Raw genomic sequence first — 19,534 nt, 5'->3', positions numbered from 1 at the left:
TGCCCACAGAAAGGTGTGTGCTGTTATTTACACCTTCAAAACTGTGTGTTCACATGGTCTGCATGTGCCATTTCAAGCATTTTTGTTCTAAATAGGGGTGATTAACACTGAATTAGGCAGGGATCCTGTGGAAAAAATACTATGTGATTTTCTCATTACAGACTCTCTCATAATTACAGCTGGACAAAAAAAATTGGACGAATATTTTATTCACCAAAACCGTAGTTTCAGATTAACCAAAATTATGAACCAATTCATGTTGAATTCGGCAAATAGTTTTGGCAGAACAAATAAATACAAAATTTTTAAAAGTTGGAAAATTTCATTTTAATTTTTTAAATGAAACATTTTGTTTTTTCATTTTCAGACAATTTCATTTTGAAATTTGCCTAAATTTAATTGATCCCTCCCACAAAATAATTTTGGGTCAAACAAAGCATTTTGGCCAACTCCAAAATAATGTTGGGAGAGGGTTCATTTTGCCAAAGAAAAGTTATTTCAGGTTAATCCAAAACAGTTTTTGTTTTGGTTCAGGCAACAAAATGAATGTTTACTTATTTGCACAGCTCTAAGCGTAATACATATGCACAAAGAGGCTAACTCAAGATTGCACAGGCAACTTTAATTCTGACGTTTTCTGATTTCTGAGTGCTTGACTTTGCAATCTTCAAAACATTCTTTTAATGTAGGGGGAGTGAGTGTGTGTGTGTGTGTGTGTGTGTGTGTGTAGTGCCAGGATGCTGCAACAGAGATCAAGATCCCACTGTGCTAGGCACTGCACAAACACATCATTAAAGTCCATCCTTGCCCAGAAGAGTATGCAATCTGAATAGAGAAGCCACACAAAGGGCGGGTAGAGAAACTGAAGCACAGAGAAGTGAAGTGACTTGCCCAAGGGCAAACAGCAAGTCAGTTGCAGGGTCAGAAAAGAACCCATGTCTCCTGACTCTCAAGCAGAGCTTCTATTCACTAAAGCATGCTGCCTCTCTATTAGTATGTATCAGTTGTATTGTAACCAGCCCTTGAGGCCGCATTCAGAATCAGGGCCCTCCTGTGCTAGGCATTGTGCAAACACATGTAAAGGCAATCCTTGCACCGAAAGAGCAATCTAATAGTTAGTTTAACTCAGGTTGAGTAGCACATTGTCCCACTGTTCACGAAGGAAAGCGCCATGCAGCATGAGTTAGGGCATTGGAGTTTGGCCCTACCATGAGATAGGTCACAGCAAGTGGGTGTGCCAGGCAGCTGGAAGGGCTGTCTGGATGACTCGGGGTGGCAGGGAGAGACGTATGTGGTTATCAATACTAGCTCTGTGATGATTAGTAGGTTTTAGGTAAAAAGAATCATTTAAAATGGGTGACTCGGGTTTTCTCTGGTCACACCATCCCAGCCTCCAGATGGTGCCTTGAGGCCCTTTGGGAACAAAGATTCCTATGGGCCTTCTCTCATGTAACCTGCCTCCCTGTGCCAGAGGACCCCTGAAAGGGGGAGGTAGGGTCAAAGTGGGAACGGGTCACTCCATGGCATGTAGCACAGAGAGAGCCCCCAGGCTGGAGGCTGACCCGGAGAAAGGCTGCAGAAGGAGAACGGGAGCAGAGGTGCTGCATTGTGCACACGGCTACGCACCCAGGTCTCACTGATCCCTGGCTAACTGCTGCTACTATGCTGAGCACTGGGTAGGATGGGCCCAGCCCTGCTGCCTGAACAATGTAGCCTGTTAGTTTACGTTATTGATGATTTATTTCGCTCGTTGTGCATACAGGGCTTACCCACAGCATTCGCTTTCCCACCCTCTTCCTAAATAAAGTGCCACCTTCATTAAGAAACAATCTGCCCATTGATTTTTTTTTTTTAATCAGCGTTCTGCACTGGGCACAGACATAATTTATTTCCTGGAATTTGCAGGTGGAGGCCTGAGCGACTAGCTACATTCACACCCAGAGACCACGTCTACCACGGCCACAGTTCTAGTGCCTGTAAAATCAGATGGGTGCTACAAATAACGAAGCCGGCAATATTAATGTTCACAATCCCGATGACCACCTAGCAGCGTGCCCGTAGCTTTTGGGGGGCATTGATCCAGGCACAAAATCAAAGACTGGTTTGAAGCCACCTTAAAAATGTGGCCCTAATACTGCTGCATGATAACCCAAAGAAATAAAATACCCCCCACTTCCTCCCTTCCCCCACCATTCACAAAAGAAGAATTCAGGAATTCAGAGTCTAATTTGAGATGCCCCAAGCTCCTGGGAAATATGGGAAACACATAGTGGCAAGGACTGCAGCTGTTGTGTGCTACCTGTCCTTCAGTCAGTCTACAGGGCTGTCTTCCGGTGTGAGCAGAGGCTGCTGGGCTGTTCCAAGCTTGGATATTTTTTTGGAGGGTCACAAGGGTGTGGAGCCTTAAGATCCCATTCAGTATTTCCGTTTGCCTGAAAAAGCAGCTTGATGATGTGGAAACAGCATTTCCACCCTGTGATTGTTTCACACAAGAGGCATCTTTGCCTATTCAAGCTGATTGAATCAGACTGAGACTTCAGACTCAATTGATCTCTGGACCGGGGAAGCCACATCATGGACTAGTCTACGCTCAAAACTTTTGCCAGAACAGCTATACTGGCAAAACTCTCCGAGCATAGATGCGGTTATACCGGTACAAGTGTTTTGCGGGTATAGCTTATTCCTCTAGCCTCGGCTGCTTGTCCATAAAGAAAAATGGGGTACAGCCAAAAAGATCACATAGGAGACCCTAGATTTGGAGCAAAACAAAAGTGAAGAGTTGATGTATTAAATGCCTTTGTATTAGTGGGTTGCATATCTCACTGACCTCTCTGCTTACTAAGTAGGAGTATAATCTATGTAGTGAACTCCCACAGCTAACACAGGTAAAGGATTTAAGACCTCTTCTAAGCGCTGAATCTATGTTCTGACATGAGCTCACTCATATGTGTTTGTCATGAGACTGTGATTAATAACAACACTATATTTATTCTCTCTGTTTGCTGTTTTCATTCTTTTTGGACCTTGAACTGAGCAATCCAAACAGCCAGGTAAATATCTATGTGGAGGAGGGGAGGAGGGGGAGTCCTATTTTGTTTCTTGCATATCCTGGGGTTATTTGGCAGTAATTCTTTCTACAACACACCCTCTCTCTGGTACTTACATAATATCTGAGCACCTCCCAATCTTTGTCCTGTGAGCTAGGGAAGTACTATTATTCCCCTCTTGCCACTCTTTCTTGGGGAACTGACACTCTCGGTCTGAATATTAAGTGACTTGTCTAATCTTACACAGAGCCTGCAACAGAGCAGGGTCTCCCAAGTCCCAGGCTAGCATGCAAACTACCAAACAATTCTTCCCCGGCTAAGTGGCTGCTCTATAGGCTTATTCCAAGATAGCGATTAGTAGTAGTAATGTATTATATATTGCAACTTTGGTGTGCATGGAACTCTATAAACAGTGATAGACAAGGACCCTGCCCCATGGGGTTTACGATCTCAGCCATTTACAGTAGTCTAAATCCAGAGTAACTCCGTTAAAGGCAATGATCTTACTCTGGATTAACATCCTTGTAGCTAAGAGCAGAATTTGGCCTTCCATCAATAGGCACCTTTACAGTGACTCCAGAGGGTCATAGAATCATAGAAGATTAGGGTAGGAAGAGACTTCAGGAGGTCATCTAGTCCAACCCCCTGCTCAAAGCAGGACCAACCCCCACCTAAATCATCCCAGCCAGGGCTTTGTCAAGCTGGGCCTTAAAAACCTCTAAGGAAGGAGATTCCACCACCTCCCCAGGTAACCCACTCCAGTGCTTCACCATCCTCCTAGTGAAATAGTTTTCCCTAATATCCAATCTCCACTTCAACTTGAGAACATTGCTCCTTGTTCTGTCATCTGCCACCACTGAAAACAGCCTAACTCCATCCTCTTTCGAACCCCCCTTTGGGTAATTGAAGGCTGCTACCAAATCCCGCCTCACTCTTCTCTTCTGCAGACTAAATAAACCCAGTTCCCTCAGCCTCTCCTCGTAAGTCATGTGCTCCAGCCCCCTAATCATTTTCATTGCCCTCCACTGGAGTCTCTCCAATTTGTCCACATCCTTCCTGTAATGGGGGGCCCAAAACTGGACGCGATTCTCCAGATGTGGACTCACCAGTGCTTAATAGAGGGGAATAATCATTTCCCTCAATCTGCTGACAATGCTCCTACTAATGCAGCCCAATATGCCGTTAGCCTTCTTGGCAATCAGGGCACATTATTGACTCATATCCAGCTTCTCATCCACTGTAATCCTCAGGTCCCTTTCTGCAGAACTGCCGCTTAGTCAGTCGGTTCCCCAGCCTGTAGCAGTGCATGGGATTCTTCCGTCCTAAGTGCAGGTTGATGGGAAATTGAGTTGAAAATAGAAGGGAAAGAAGTAACAGTAAACAAAGGAAATGGCATACTGGTCTTTGGGGAGTCTAAAGTGTTCTGGGAGAGTTGAGGAATGACTCTTTTCACAACTCTTCCACAGCATCCTTTGGATGTATTTGCATAGGAGATAGATCTGTGTTCCTCTCTTTGCATCGCTCGTGATCATTTGTATGGTGTTTGCCTCTTGAGTCATTTCCTTGTTCCCATCTGGCTTAGCATCATAACAATGTAGCTACAGCCGCACACGAGTAGATGGAAGGAGATATCCAGTTTAGTCTATAAAATCCAGGTAGGAGGAGCTGCTGCTCTGCAGACCCTGAATTTATCTGGACTTTGGGAGGCAATGTAAAACTCCGGTGGAGTGCAAAGATAAAGAGCGGAGGGTGGACACTACTAGTGAAAGTACCACAAGAAGTATCAATGGAGTTACTGCTGATGAGTGGATCCAAACTTCCCTACATCCCTATCTCAACAGTCAACCAACCACTCATCCTCGTCACATACAATCATCATAACTATATTTTAAAATATCTGTGTAGCTTCAGCGTTTCTCATGCTGGTGGACTGTGATGTCTGTGTGGTTTGCTTGGAAATGATTGGTTTCAGAGTAGCAGCCGTGTTAGTCTGTATCCGCAAAAAGAACAGGAGTACTTGTGGCACCTTAGAGACTAACAGATTTATTAGAGCATAAGCTTTCGTGGGCTAAAACCCACTTCTTCGGATGCATAGAATGGAACATATATTGAGGAGGTATATATACACATACAGAGAGCATGAAAAGGTCAGAGTTGTCTTACCAACTCTGAGAGGCCAATTAAGTAAGAGAAAAAAAACTTTTGAAGTGATAATCAAGATAGCCCAGTACAGACAGTTTGAATTGGCCTCTCAGAGTTGGTAAGACAACTCCGACCTTTTCATGCTCTCTGTATGTGTATATATATCTCCTCAATATATGTTCCATTCTATGCATCCGAGGAAGTGGGCTGTAGCCCACGAAAGCTTATGCTCTAATAAATTTGTTAGTCTTTAAGGTGCCACAAGTACTCCTGTTCTTTTTTTGGAAATGACTGTGTGCCTTGCCACATTTTGCAAAATTCCCCCTTAAGCCATATTGATTAGCAAATTGCAATTGCTTCAGCTCTTTTGTTGTGCTTCTGTTGGGCACACTGCTCAACATCCCACAACTTACCCTTGTGATATTTATGGCCTGATTGTCAAAGAGCCTCAGCACTCAATGTGCACCCGGCATGCTGAGCTCTCCTGGAAAATCTGCTTCCTTAATTTGAGGCTTTATCCTGCCCCAGTCCAGTCAATGAGAGTTTTGCCATTGACTTGGTTGAGAGCTGGCTCAAACCCTAAATAGGTACTGAGCCATTTTGAAAGTCTGGGCCCTTAGTCCTCAGTACAATATATCAGCCAAAGACTGCAGCGGTCGCTCCTCATTTCACCCACTGCCAACGTGAGCTTTTCTTTGCTGCTACTATTGCCTCCTACTCTTCTTACGCCCCGTTCCAAATGTTTCCAGCATCCACCCGAGGCCAGGACAGTGTTGTGAAAAATGCAACCCGCTTTCCAGTCCCTCTCTCCAAAGCTTTCTGATACTGCCAGTTTCACTTTAGCCCCCAGGCAAGCTCCACTCTGGCTATGCTCAGAATTGCTAACTCTGTCATTACAACCTCACTCTCAGGTTTTGACCTCAGGGGACACAGTTCCGAGCTGAAAGAGGCTGCTCTTATTCCAAAGGGAAGCATTTGCTTCCTCTCTGAGGTCCGTTATGAGCTCCTGCTTTGCTGCTTAGGGTGACCAGATGTCCCGATTTTATAGGGACAGTCCCGATATTTGGGGCTTTTTCTTACATGGGTGCCTATTACCCCCCACTCTCTGTCCCGATTTTTCACACTTGCTATCTGGTCACCCTATTGCTGCTGTTGATAGATTCTCACTAACCTGAGCTTGCAAAGCTAATGCACAAGAAGCCTCTCTACTTCTCTGTTCAGTCTTCCCTTCCTCCTACAGGCAGCTTTTCTAAAACACCTATGAGAATAGCACAAAATCCGTACCCCTCCCATCTATGGTACTTATAAGTCCTTTATTGACATAGTGTTTGAGAGCCTCACAATCTTTCATGCATTTATTTTCCTGACTTCCTCTGGGGAGTGCTGATCCCCCACTTTACAGATGGGGTACTCAGGCGCAAAGAGACTAAGTGACTTGACCAAGGAGACATGGGAAGTCTGTGGCAGAGCAGAGAATTTAATCCAGGTCTCTGAGTCCCCAGCTAGTGCCCTAACCACTACACCATCCTCCCTCTCCTACACCATGTACTGGTAGGTGTAACACTTTAACTGTGAAAGGAGGTGAGGACATATACTATAACTCAAGCACCCTGGAAGAAGTGATCCCTTCTACTTATGCAATATTCTCAGTTAGTTTCCTGGAAAGTATACCAAATTGGAGTTAGAGCTGAATCAGTGTTGGGTGGATTTTATTTTTAGAGTATTTTATTTTGCTTTTGTTTATTTTGTGTCACAATCACTAACCCATCTACAAACATGACTGAGGCATGTAGGCTGGGCTGTTTTCGTACAGTGTCTTTGTTTGGAGAGAATTATTGGTTGCCTCTGAGCGAGAAGCATCTCTAATGAGTCAGCCGAATTCTCACTTGAGAACCAAGTATTCTGACATCTCAGTGGGCTGCACTGAAATCTGCTGCTAAGTCCAATGGGTCAGTTTCAGAGTGAATCTCCATAACGTGCTCATATCATCTCTAGTCTTCTTGTGAGCTTTCTGGCTCCAATGTTAGTGTAAGCTCTGCTATTGTACTCTCCAACAACACTCAGTCCATTTCATTGGAACCAAAGAAAAGGCATTCCACCAGTTTCATACCCTTAGCTATTTCTGTTTATTTCACTTGCTTGTATGTGGTGTACAAGCAATGATCTGTAACAAATCCATAGCTGCCTAGACTCCACAATTAGGCTTATGCTGCCATGCCACAGCCCCTCATGGCAAAAATGGGGAAGGAGGAAACAATACAATGATTAATTTATTAACTTATGGTTATTTTTGGTTATGGTTCTTCGTCTCCCAGTAGTGCATTGGGGTCCCATTGTGCTAGGCACTATGCAAACACGTACTCAGAGAGACAGTCTCTTCCAAGAATAACTGACAGTGCAGATAGACAAAGAGTGGGAGGGAGATGGAGAGATAAAGAAATGAGATTTGCCCAAGGTCACACAGCAGGCTAATAGCCGAGCTGGGAATAGAGCCCAAATCTTGTGATGCCCAGCCATGCAATTGCTCTTGAATGGGAGGAGGGCACCCGCAGTGTTTCACGAGCCTGCAGAGTCTCACTATTAGGGGAGCCTGGGGGATTATTCACAAGAGCTTGAAGCACCAGTACTGGTGCCACATACCATTGCTTGGGAAGAGCTGCTTTGTACCATCTCCGCAAAGGGGAGCTTTTGATGGGCTCCTGGGTGCTTTCAGTCACCATGAAAACGTTTCAGGAAGCTGACACGTCTCACCGGAGTTCAACTCACCCAGCCACATGAGTCACGTCAGCTGCTAGTCTCATGTTTGTGCAGAGGGTTGTCAAATCAAGTGGGTGGGAGGGAGCATCCGCCCCAGCTTAAAGAAGAGCTGCTATGTTATTTTTTTTACCCCAGCTGTCAAATATTTTACACCTCTTGTGTCTTGTTGTTTCCTTAGGCGTTTTCATTTGCTTCGGCATTTAGGATTAAACACCATTTCAAAACAGACAGTCTGTTTTGAAATGGTGTTTAATCCCCAATGCAGAGGCAAATGAACATGTCTAAGCAAACAACAAGACACAAGAGGTGTAAAATATTTGACTCAGCCGGCAGATATTATAAGGGTCACTCGTACAGAAGACCCAGAGAGATATTTAAATGAGCATTTTCCTACCATAAATACTAAAAACCCATAGAATTATCTCTTTAATCCCAAAGCATCTTTACTGACCTAGGGAGTGGTACAGCATTGCCATTCATTCCTGTCCCTGGTTTGTCCCTCCAGTAAGCCCAGCCTGGTCGTGTCCCTGCACACGATATCCCGCCATCTAATCAATGGTCAGTCTCATGGTCGGACTGACTTCAGTTGTGTTTGCATTATTTCCCTGGGCGTCCTGTCATCTGTTTGTCTTCTGCAGGGCCCCACTATCACAATCTTTTTGATTGTAGCTAATTCTGTACCCTGATTTCACATCCAACTCGCCTTATAACTTCATCTTAAAATCATTCCCTTTTATACCTTCGGTCGTTCAAAAACACCCTCTCATCTCTACAGCCTCCAGCCGTCTGATGTCTCTTTCATTTAATGCAGCTGGTTCCAAATCATAGAGTAATACTGTTAGTACACTGGGCTTGATAAATTTTCACTTTGGTACCAAATAGAATGCTTTTATCAGTCCATAATTTTGTCAGTTTCTGTGCAGCCCTTGTAGTTAGGGGACATCCTCTTTTAACCTCATCCTCGATGGACCGTCCTCACTGATAGAACTTCCTAGGTACACATAAGATTTTACTTTGTTCTACAACTTCACCATTGCTTCATTTCAACACTTTATGGATTGTCCCTTTTCCAAGTTGTAACCACTTTGTCTTCTTAGCATTTACTCTCAATCCAAGTCGATTGCATTTCAATCTTCCAAGGTAGCAAAGAGTATCCTCGTTATTTCAAATGTGGCTAATAGTTGTACGATGTTATCTGCATAAGCGAAGAATCTTAAATCTAGCTTATCCAGTGTCATGCCCTGCAATGTGTCTAACATTCTTAATGTCTAGTTTAAAAACATGATGAAAAGCAATGGTGATTCCATGCCCCCTTGTCTTGCACCAAGTTTTGATTTGGAATTATTCATAGATTCTAGGACTGGAAGGGACCTCGAGAGGTCATCGAGTCCAGTTCCCTGCCCAATTATACAACATTTAAAAAAAATTAGGCATGCAGGGTTGAATTCAGAGGCTTTTGCTCTTTAATCATCCAGGCAGAACCCTTACTGAATTCAGGGAAGCTTCTGCCTGAGTGAGGCTTGAGTAAAAAACCAACAGTAAGGACTTTGGAATTTGGTCCACAGTGAATAAGCCCTGCGTCCGTAGCTCCATTAACAGAAATGATGCAAAACAGCCCAGCCAGATCTAAATTAGGGATGTGTGACTCACAAAAGGCTCAGAGGTTTAGTCTGGAAAAGCATACACAAATCTGGATGCCTAGCCAAAATCGGGATGCCTAGCTAATGATCTGAGCTTTCTGGGGCCCTCTCTACAGAAAGACACACCCAGGCCCAACTTCCTTTTCCCTTGGACTGGTCCCAAGTCCCCCTACCTTCTGATTCCTAGATTGGAAGGCGTAAAGTTCTCTTCCAAAGGACGGGCACCCACTCCCCAACTCAAGGAAAGAGCATGGTTTGTTGGAGCTGCTCAATGCCCAGATGTCATGGTGATGAAGGCATTAAAGAACCTCACAGACTCTAAGGCCAGAAGGGACCATCATGATCATCTAGTCTGACCTCCTGCACATTGCAGGCCACCTAACCTCACCCACCCACTCCTGTAATAGACCCCTGACCACTGCCTGAGTTACTGGAGTCCTCAAATTGTGATTTAAATAGAAAGTCTCCCCCTCTTCCAGTGGAAGGCAGAATGGCTGTGGATGTCAGGCCAGGGAGAACGTAATTCTTCCTCCCCTTGTGAGAGGCAGCATGGTTTAGGTAAGGAAAGCCCGAATCTCTCATTTCTGTCTGCATGTGGCCGGCAGCATGTGGAGAGCTCCAAGGTCTTTTTCTCACTCTCCAGATGACACAGTGGTTTCAGAGAGGTGAATTCTGTCCAGGAGGCTTAGAGGATGACAATAAAAATAACAATACTTAGCGCTTGTATAGTGCTTTCTCTTTGCAAAGCACTATGCTAGCACTACATCATTCATCTGGACCAGGGGTCGGCAACCTTTCAGAAGTGATGTCCCGAGTCTTCATTTATTCACTCTAATTTAAGGTTTTGCGTGCCAGTAATACATTTTAAAGGTTTTAGAAACTCTCTTTCTACAAGTCTATAATATATAACTAAACTATTGTTGTATGTAAAGTAAATAAGGTTTTTTAAAATGTTTAAGAAGCTTTATTTAAAATTAAATTAAAGTGCAGAGCCCCCCGGACTGGTGGCCAGGACCCAGGCAGTGTGAGCGCCACTGAAAATCAGTTTGCGTGCCGCCTTCGGCCTGCGTGCTATAGGTTGCCTACCCCTGATCTGGACTTTACCACTGAGAAGCATCTGAACTTTTGGATGTCTGTGTGAAGCAAATCTCCAGGGCTTTTGCAGTTCTCCCATCACTGCTTTTAAAAAGTCATGAATTTCAAATCACCAGGAGGGTGAGGTAGCACATAATGACCTCATAGGGTATCAGTTGAAAGTGACATAAGAGAGGCTGTGTGGTTGTGAAGGATGCACTGCTGGTAAGTGTTGGATACTCACACTGGTCTTTACGTTCCCTCTTTTTCAGATGATTGAGAGAAATCCCCATTTAATCGTGGATGGTGTTAGCAGATTTGATATCATTCAAGGAGAAATAGGTAAGATCAAAGGTCTGTTTCAGGGGGTAGCCAGCCTGAGCTGTAGACCGGAGTCCTTTCCTTTGCTGCTGTCTGAGAGCTTGGTTTGGTTTAGTGCTCACACTCACAAATCCATAGGGAATCAATCCCAGATATTAAATGCCATTGTCTTTTACAGCGCCTTTGGGCCAAGGCACTTTGATGTCTCAATGACTCCCATCATCCTTTATGTCTGCAGAACTATGGGTGCAGAAGGGTAGACCCAGGCCAGATAGAAAATGAAGTTCCATGGGCCAAATTCAACCCTCATATAAAGTGGGTACAATTCCCATTGTGTGCCCTCTTCTATCAGAATTGGATTTGGCCTCGTGACCTTCTCGTGACCCTGAAGTCCTTGTCTGGTGACTCTCAGCTTTTCTTTTCCACGCTCTTCTCTTTTATTGTCACTACGGACCAGCTTTTCTGATCCATGCATGAGGTATCTGTCTCTCTCCTGCTGTAGCTCCATCCCTTCCCACCCCCCACCCCACCGATCATGTTTCCTTTTGAGAGTAACAAGAGTATTCCTCTTGAAGAAATAGCACTGTCATCAAATGGCTCATCCTAGCTCAGGGTCAGTTGCCTGCACCACTTCCTATCCTGTAGAACTAGGATACTCACAAAGGGAAGGAGCTTCTGTGTGATGCCCAGTGCCTCCGCACAGTGCCTTTGGCTCCCTCTTCCTTCATGGCAGTCAGATACCATAGCGATGGGTGCAGTATAGAAACATACATGGATGGGTGGCTGGATGGCAGCATGCTCCCTGAGGCCGAGTGTCTCTGAGTCTTGGACAGTCTGCCCACGTTTTTATTTTATCCAAACTGGTTCTTCCAGTCCTTCTGCAATAACCCTGTTTCCTAAAGAAAAGTGTTAGAAAGATATAGACCCTGGCAAGGCAGAGGGAGATCATGAGGCAATACGTGTAATTGCATCTGGTTTGTTATTGTCTCCCTGAAGGTGATTGCTGGGTTCTGGCTGCCCTGGGATCTTTGACATTACAGAGGCAATTTCTGGAAAATGTTCTGCCAAAGGACCAAGGATTCAAAGAGAATTATGCTGGGATTTTTCATTTCCGGGTATGTACTATGTGTGGTAGTGATTTTGCTCCACCTTGTTTGGGTGGAGTGTTCAGATGGTTCTGAACTACCACCCCAGATCCAAGCACCCCTGAATTTTGGGGAAGTTCAAATGCTGATCCCCTGCACAAGGATTTTGCAAACGGCCCCCTATTTTCTAATGGGCTGAACCAACCCCCTTGATCCAGACACCCACAATTGTCAGATTATTTGAACCTGGTTCTTAATGTTATGGTTTGAGCCCATTTCTAGTGAATGCTGTTCTTCTTATTAATTAGTGCAAATATGTATTTTTTACAGAAGTCCTGCCTCTCTTTCAAATCTGACAGTTATGACTGATAGTAAATCTGGGTTTGTTGTCCAGTTGATCTTTTTATTTCTGTGTTCTGCAGCTTCACCTACCCGATTCCATCAGCTAGGCAGGAGTCGCCAGCCCTTTAACACTGCTCAGATAACGGGTTTTGATATTTTAAAAATGGGTCTGATTCTAAGGGACAAATCTCTTTGGGAAGAAACTGAAATTTACTAATCTTAAAATACTCAGAATCCCCCAGATAGATATGTTACTATTTTCTGTGCACCACTTATTCAACTCTGAGGGATTGGATTGGGTGAAGGGCAAGTATCATATAATCTGTTCTTAAAGGAGTTGGCATAAGAGGGAGACTTTACATTGGAGTATCACAAAGTGCCAGAAACTAAAGATGGAAATGAACCATTAGATCACCTTGTCCTTTCCCCATACCCAATGCAAAATCATTCTCAAGTGCATTCTCTTTTACTTTGTCCAGTTTAAAGAAGATGATGCTAGCAATGGCGCTTACACAATTTCTCTTGAAAGACTATTCCATAGTGTAACAGAGCTTTGTACTAGAATGTTCTTGCTAGTCCTTATGTTCCATTGCTCCTAGTAATACCAGGTGTTTCAATCCTGACTCATCTCCAATATGCAGGGGGGCATTATACAAGATAAACCAGCTGACCATACATTAAAATGAGGCAAACTACAATTTCTTTCATGAGATTTCCCCAAAAGATTATTTAGGAGCAAACTTTAACTCTCAAGCAATATGAATACATTCCAGTATTTGAAAATATGTTTTCCCTGTCTTCTCACCTTCAAAGCAATACACATCCTTCTCCTTTTCCTCCAACAAGCAGCCAAGACAACAAAAGACTGAATGAAAGCATCTCTTCGGTAATACCCTTAAATCATCCCAGCAAAGATATTTTAGTGCTGTCCACATTGTATGTCTCAACATTCAGTTCCAAGTAACATCACAAACAAGGCATCACTTTCATTAGTAGATATAAACATGTCTTATCTTCCTATAGTGTCTTTCATCCTTCAGGATTTCAAAGCACTCTACAGTCCTAAGAGCTGCTGACGGCCTCCTACCAAACGCTGAACCTGCCTCAACTCCCAAAGCAGTCAATGGGAGTTAAGGAGGCTCAGCATCTCACAAGGATTAGATTCTTGGGGTCAAATTTTATCCCTAGTGTAAGTACACTGAAGTTAATGGAGTTACATCAAGGATGAAATGAGCCCTTTGTGTGTACAGAAATCCCTTTACCCATTACAGAAGCACAGCTAGCCCTGGAGTGGAACATGGCAGTCATTAGAACAGTATACTGCAGCCCTGTGCAGCAGCTCAGGCTAAGAAATGAAAAAGTATTTCTTATCCAGTTGAAACCTCTGAAAGAATTAAGGTAGAGTGGAACTGCCTGAGATTGAAACTAGCCATGGCACCAGGATTAATGTCCTTGTTCTTGTGAAAAGTTTGATGGATGCTTGAATGACGACAAATGGTCAGAACTTCGGTTTCAGGGTTCATCCAAGAAGTACCTCCTAACACCATAGTGGGTCACAACCCTGCCTACAGCGGAGAGTTCAATGGCATGAGATTTTTCTTCTTGGCTGCCCCTAGCTCCTGATCCTTGAAGTTTGCCACCTCTCCAGACAAATAAAGAAAGGACATAAAAAGGATGATTTTTTTTTTAACCAGCAAAATCTATTTTCAGTTTACATGAATTGGCACAATAGTGGGTGCAGTCTGCCTCAACAGGACCCTTTTCTATTCAGGTATCAGAGGGGTAGCCGTGTTAGTCTGAATCTGTAAAAAGCAACAGAGGGTCCTGTGGCACCTTTGAGACTAACAGAAGTACTGGGAGCATAAGCTTTCGTGGGTAAGAACCTCACTTCTTCACTTGCATCTGAAGAAGTGAGGTTCTTACCCACGAAAGCTTATGCTCCCAGTACTTCTGTTAGTCTCAAAGGTGCCACAGGACCCTCTGTTGCTTTTCTATTCAGTTCACAGTCACTTTCTCAGCTGCAGCACCTAAACTCCTCAGGGCTGCCTCCAAACTCTCAGAAATCCCACAAAGCCTGAGTCTCGGGCCAAAAGCCAGAGGTTAGGCCATGGTCACCAGTTCCTGGGTGGATTCAGAGGGCAGAATGCCCCTTACTGAGTGATGAACATCTCTTCTAGCAGCATCCTGGGGTTTGCCTGGAGGACTCCCACCTAAGTGCTAGCCAGGCCAGACCTTCTAAGCTTGTGAGACATGACAAGGTCACAGCCTGAAAGGGTATGGCAATCAGAACATCTGCAACACCCTTTATCCAAGAGAAAACTAGCAAAAGGAAAATGTAATTCAATACTTGGATGCCCTCCTAGACTTTGGTAATCCCCAAACAGCAGGAAGAGTCATACTACATTCTGAACTTTACTTTTGTCTATCTGGATTCAAATTGCAGTAATTCCTCAGACACCTCCTTGTTTATACTCAAGAAAGACGTTTGTCTGCTATGTTTGCATATGAGGTGCTGCATGAAGGTGTGACTGATTCTCAAACCCAAATCCTTTGGCCCTACAGGCCTGCTGCATGCAGGTTGGTTCTTGCAATGAGCTTTCCCCTGTTGAGCCAGTGCTCTTGGCTGTGGCAGAAAAGCCTTTTGGAAGGCTAGTGCTTCAGATCTTCCAAGCTCTCTCACATCTGTGTCTTTCTCCTGTGCAGATGTGCCTAAATTAAAGATGGGCTGATCCCAGGGCCTTTTGTCCAGCTGGGCTCTCCTCAAACCTGGGTGGTTCAGAAAAAATAGAACCTGCATTCAAGCCAATCCTGGTTTTACTTTTGCAAAATCTAAAACACTGCTCCTCATCTATCTTCAACCTAAACTAAATGGAAGATTTGGGTTGAGAAAGACTAGGGAGAATTATCAAACCTACATTCCATTTAGAACCCCAAGCTAGTTTGCCACTGAGGGTACCCACTGCAAATACCAATACTGTTCAAACAGAGTAATGCATTCCTGTAATGTTTGCTCACACAGCCATGGAAATATAGCAATGCTGGGACAAATTTATCCCTGGCATAACAGCACAGAAGTCCTTAGTATTACTCCAGGTATGGATTTGGCCAGTTGTGATATCAAAGTCCTGCTGCACTACATTAGTTTGCTAATGACTCTAGCAACAGTTCCGTTAGTTCAACCCCGGCTGATCACTCTCCAGCTGGATCTGTCAGAAGAACACCTGTTCTGTCCAGCTGTTGAAGTGGCCAATTGCCACCTTTTCATTTGTCAAGCTGATGGATAATAGCCCCAACTGTGCTCTGCCTGTCCAGTACAATCCATGTCAAAGTTTAGAAAGATCTAGATCTAGAGAGGTTTCAGACACAGGAAAGAGAGGGAAAGGACTATCCAAAGACTATCTCTTGGTGAAGAGCATCTCTGAACCTGAGATGTACCCAAGAGAAGCTCCATATAGAGCTGAGTAGCGAGGCGTACCACTTTGTTTGGACACGTAGTTTTCTGCCCTTTTCGAAACACCTGCCTTAGTCCAGTCATGGTAATACTTACTCACCTACATGTACTTTTCCTCCCATGTAATTCCAGAGCTCTTTGTGTCCAGAAATGACCCACCACCGAAACGTAGCCACTTCTAAAATGAAATTCAGCACCTATTTAACAGTACACAGCAACAGTACAAAGTAGCTTATGAGAGAAAGCAAAGAAGTTACTTACATTCCTGGTTTACATTCACTCTTGGCCTATTTCTGGAGACTGTCATTTGGCAGCACTATTTATTCTTACAATCATTTTTTTTTTCTTTTCTTCTCTTTTTTCCAGTTCTGGCATTTTGGAGACTGGGTGGATGTGGTGATAGACGACCGGCTGCCTTTTCTCAATGGGAGGTACCTGTCTGTTCAACCGTGCAGCAGAAATGAATTCTGGCCATCCCTGCTAGAAAAAGCATATGCCAAGTAAATATACCCGCCAAGTCTGTCTTTCCTGCCATCGCTGAGTCTTGTGCTTGTGTGGCTATATGTTGTGCCAACTGCTTTGGACAAAGTACCTTGTGTAGTGTTGTTCAGGACCATGGTCCAATATTTTGAGCACTGGATATGTAATGAACGGTGGCTGCACATTCTTGCAGATATTACAGGTTAAAGACTGTAGATTTTAAACTGAAGATCTAAAGTTCCCTGGTTCTCTTATGTGCTTTTCTTTCCGAGAGGCAGTATGGTCCAGTGAATAGGCCATTGGTATGGGTCTCAGGAGACCTAGGTTCTATTTCTGGGCCAGCTACCAATCTGCTGTTTAGCCTTGGAGAAGTCACTTCACCTCTGTTTTCCCTCCCACATTTTCTCTATTTAGACTGTAAGCTTTTTAGGGCATGGGTTGTCTCTCATTGAGTGTTTGCACAGAAAGGGCCCCCAGTCTCAATTGAGGCCTCTAGCTTCTACCTTAATACTAATAATGAATAAAACTACAGTCATCAGTGGGGACCGAACTTTGGATTCTCAGCATCAAAAGCAAAGCCCTGTCTTACCTGAGTTAAAGAAGAACACTTCAGCTGTGAGTAAGTAGCAAGTTGTTATACTCACTGAGCCCTGCAACTAGGAGCTATGACATAAATTAAGTCAGTGTATTACCTATATAACACAGGGAATGCATTAAGCACATAGTGGGTCACTCACACTCACTCATGCCCGTCACCCCAATCGGGGTATGGGCCACCAACCACCGATCTCCAGAGTCCTCTATCCTGGGCCATTTGCTCTAGCTGGTTCCAGGTATAGCCCATTTTTATGCTATCAGCCTGAAGGTCGCGTCGCCAGGTGTTTCTTGGACGGCCTCTTTTCTGCTTGCCTTGGGGGTTCCACCGCAAAGCCTGTCTAGTGATGTTGGTTGGCTGCTTGCGTAGTGTGTGTCCTATCCAGCCCCACCTTCTCCTTCTAATTTCTTCCTCTGCTGGAAGTTGATGGGTCCTCTCCAAGAGGTAGATGTTGCTGATTGTGTCTGGCCAGCGGATCTGGAGAATCCTTCTATGGCAACTATTTATGAAAGTCTGGATCTTCCTGGTGGTTGTTTTAGTTGTCCTCCAGGTTTCAGCTCCATACAATAAGACTGATTTCACGTTGGAATTGAACAGTCTAATCTTTGTTGCCAAAGACAGCTCTCTGGAGCTCCAGATGTTCTTGAGCTGTAAGAAAGCTGCTCTTGCCTTACCAATCCTTGCTTTGATGTCTGCGTCCGTGCCACCCTGTTGGTCGATGATGCTGCCTGGGTAGGTGAAGGACTGCACTTCTTCCAGAGGGCTTCCGTTCAGTGTGACTGGGTCATTACTGATGGAGTTAATCTTGAGGATCTTGGTCTTGTCCTTGTGGATGTTGAGGCCAACCTGTGATGACGTGGCTGCCACTACGTTGGTCTTCTCTTGCATCTGCTGTTTGCTATGCGAAAGGAGTGCAAGGTCATCGGCAAAGTCCAGGTCATCAAGCTGGGTCCACAACGTCCACTGGATTCCATTCCTGCGCTCATAAGTGGATGTCTTCATAATCCAATCAATGACAAGGAGAAAGAGAAATGGTGACAACAAACATCCTTGTCTGACTCCGGTTCGCACCTGGAAGCTGTTTGTAAGCTGCCCTCCATGGATCACTCTACAGCGAATGCCGTCATATAAGTTCTTAATCAAGTTAACCACCTTTGCTGAGATGCCATAGTGCCGAAGGAGCTTCCAGAGAGTCTTTCAATCCACACTATCGAATGCTTTCTCATAGTCAACAAAGTTGATGTACAACGAGGAGTTCCATTCCATAGACTGCTCGACTATGATGCAGAGCGTTGCTATCTGGTCCGTCCATGATCTATTTTGCCGGAAACCTGCCTGCTCATCTCGTAGCTGTGGATCGACGGCATCCTTCATTCTCTCTAAGAGAACTTGGTTGAAGACCTTCCCTGGCACCGATAGAAGTGTGATTCCTCTGTAGTTAGCACAATTGCTGAGGTCTCCTTTCTTGGGGATTTTAATAAGGTATCCCTCTTTCCAGTCTGCCGGAATCACTTCTTCTTCCCATATCTTCTCAAAAAGGGAGTACAGCATTTCCACTGAAGCATCCAGATCTACTTTCAGGGCCTCTGCTGGAATATCGTCAGGTCCAGCCGCCTTCCTGTTCTTCATCATAGTGATGGCTTTTCTGATCTCATCTCTGGTAGGTCTATCACAATTGATTGGAAGGTCTTTGTTGGCTGGGTCAATGTCTGGTGGATTTAGTGGTGCTGGTCTATTTAGAAGTTCCTCAAAGTGCTCCGCCCATCTATTCATCTGTTGTTCTATTTCTGTTATAGACTTTCCCTGCTTGTCTTTGACGGGGCGTTCTGGCTTGCTGAACTTTCCAGACAGTCGCTTGGTGATGTTATACAGCTGTTTCATATTACCATTGTATGCTGCCTGTTCTACTTCTGCTGCCAGTCCATCCACATAATCTCTCTTATCCTTCCTAATATTCCTCTTCACTACTTTATGGGCTTCAGCATACTCTTCTTGCGCTTTAGCCTTTGCTGCTCTAGTCCTGCTGCCTTCTTCTTCTTTCTATCTTCTGTCTTAGTCAAGGTCTCTGCTGTGATCCACTCTTTCTGCTGCTATTTCTTGATTCCAAGCACTTCCTGGCATGCTGACCTAAGTGTCTCTCTCACTTTCTGCCATCTGTTGGGTACACTGTCTTCCTCTTCCTCAGACCGATCCTGTAGTACTGAAAACTTATTCTTCAGCGTCAGTCCAAAATCTTCCTTGATCTTATGATCCTTCAAAAGGCTGACATTGTACTTCGCTCTTCTATCTGATGCATCTATCCAGTTCTTCTTCAGCTTCAGCTTCAATCTGGCCACCACTAAATGATGGTCGGACGCTACGTCTGCTCCTCTTCTAACTCTAACGTCCTGCAACGATCTTCTGAACTTCTTACTAATACAGACACGATCGATCTGGTTTTCCATCGTGCCCGCTGGCGATACCCAGGTACTCTTGTGGATCTGCTTGTGAGGAAAGATGCTACCTCCTATGACCAGGTTGTTAAGTGCACACAAATCCACAAATCTCTCTCCATTCTCACTTATCTCTCCCAGAGCGTGGGTCCCCATGACTTGTTCATA

The 19,534-nt window shown here is 44.4% G+C and overlaps 1 protein-coding gene across 1 annotated transcript in view; it reads left to right on the top strand.

The window, feature by feature from the left end:
- CAPN13 (calpain 13) overlaps positions 1–19,534 on the top strand; it is a 62,407-nt gene that overhangs the window by 8,760 nt on the left and 34,113 nt on the right. Inside the window, exons 3-5 of the mRNA XM_065589984.1 lie at positions 10,933–11,002; positions 11,978–12,096; positions 16,226–16,359. Coding sequence (XP_065446056.1) covers positions 10,933–11,002; positions 11,978–12,096; positions 16,226–16,359 — 323 coding nt within the window. The remainder of the gene's footprint in view (positions 1–10,932; positions 11,003–11,977; positions 12,097–16,225; positions 16,360–19,534) is intronic.

This window comes from Chrysemys picta, chromosome 3 (assembly GCF_011386835.1).
Source record: "Chrysemys picta bellii isolate R12L10 chromosome 3, ASM1138683v2, whole genome shotgun sequence".
Classification (NCBI taxonomy): domain Eukaryota; kingdom Metazoa; phylum Chordata; order Testudines; family Emydidae; genus Chrysemys; species Chrysemys picta.
Note: the sequence above shows the minus strand (reverse complement) of the source record. Positions and strands in the feature narration are given on the sequence as shown.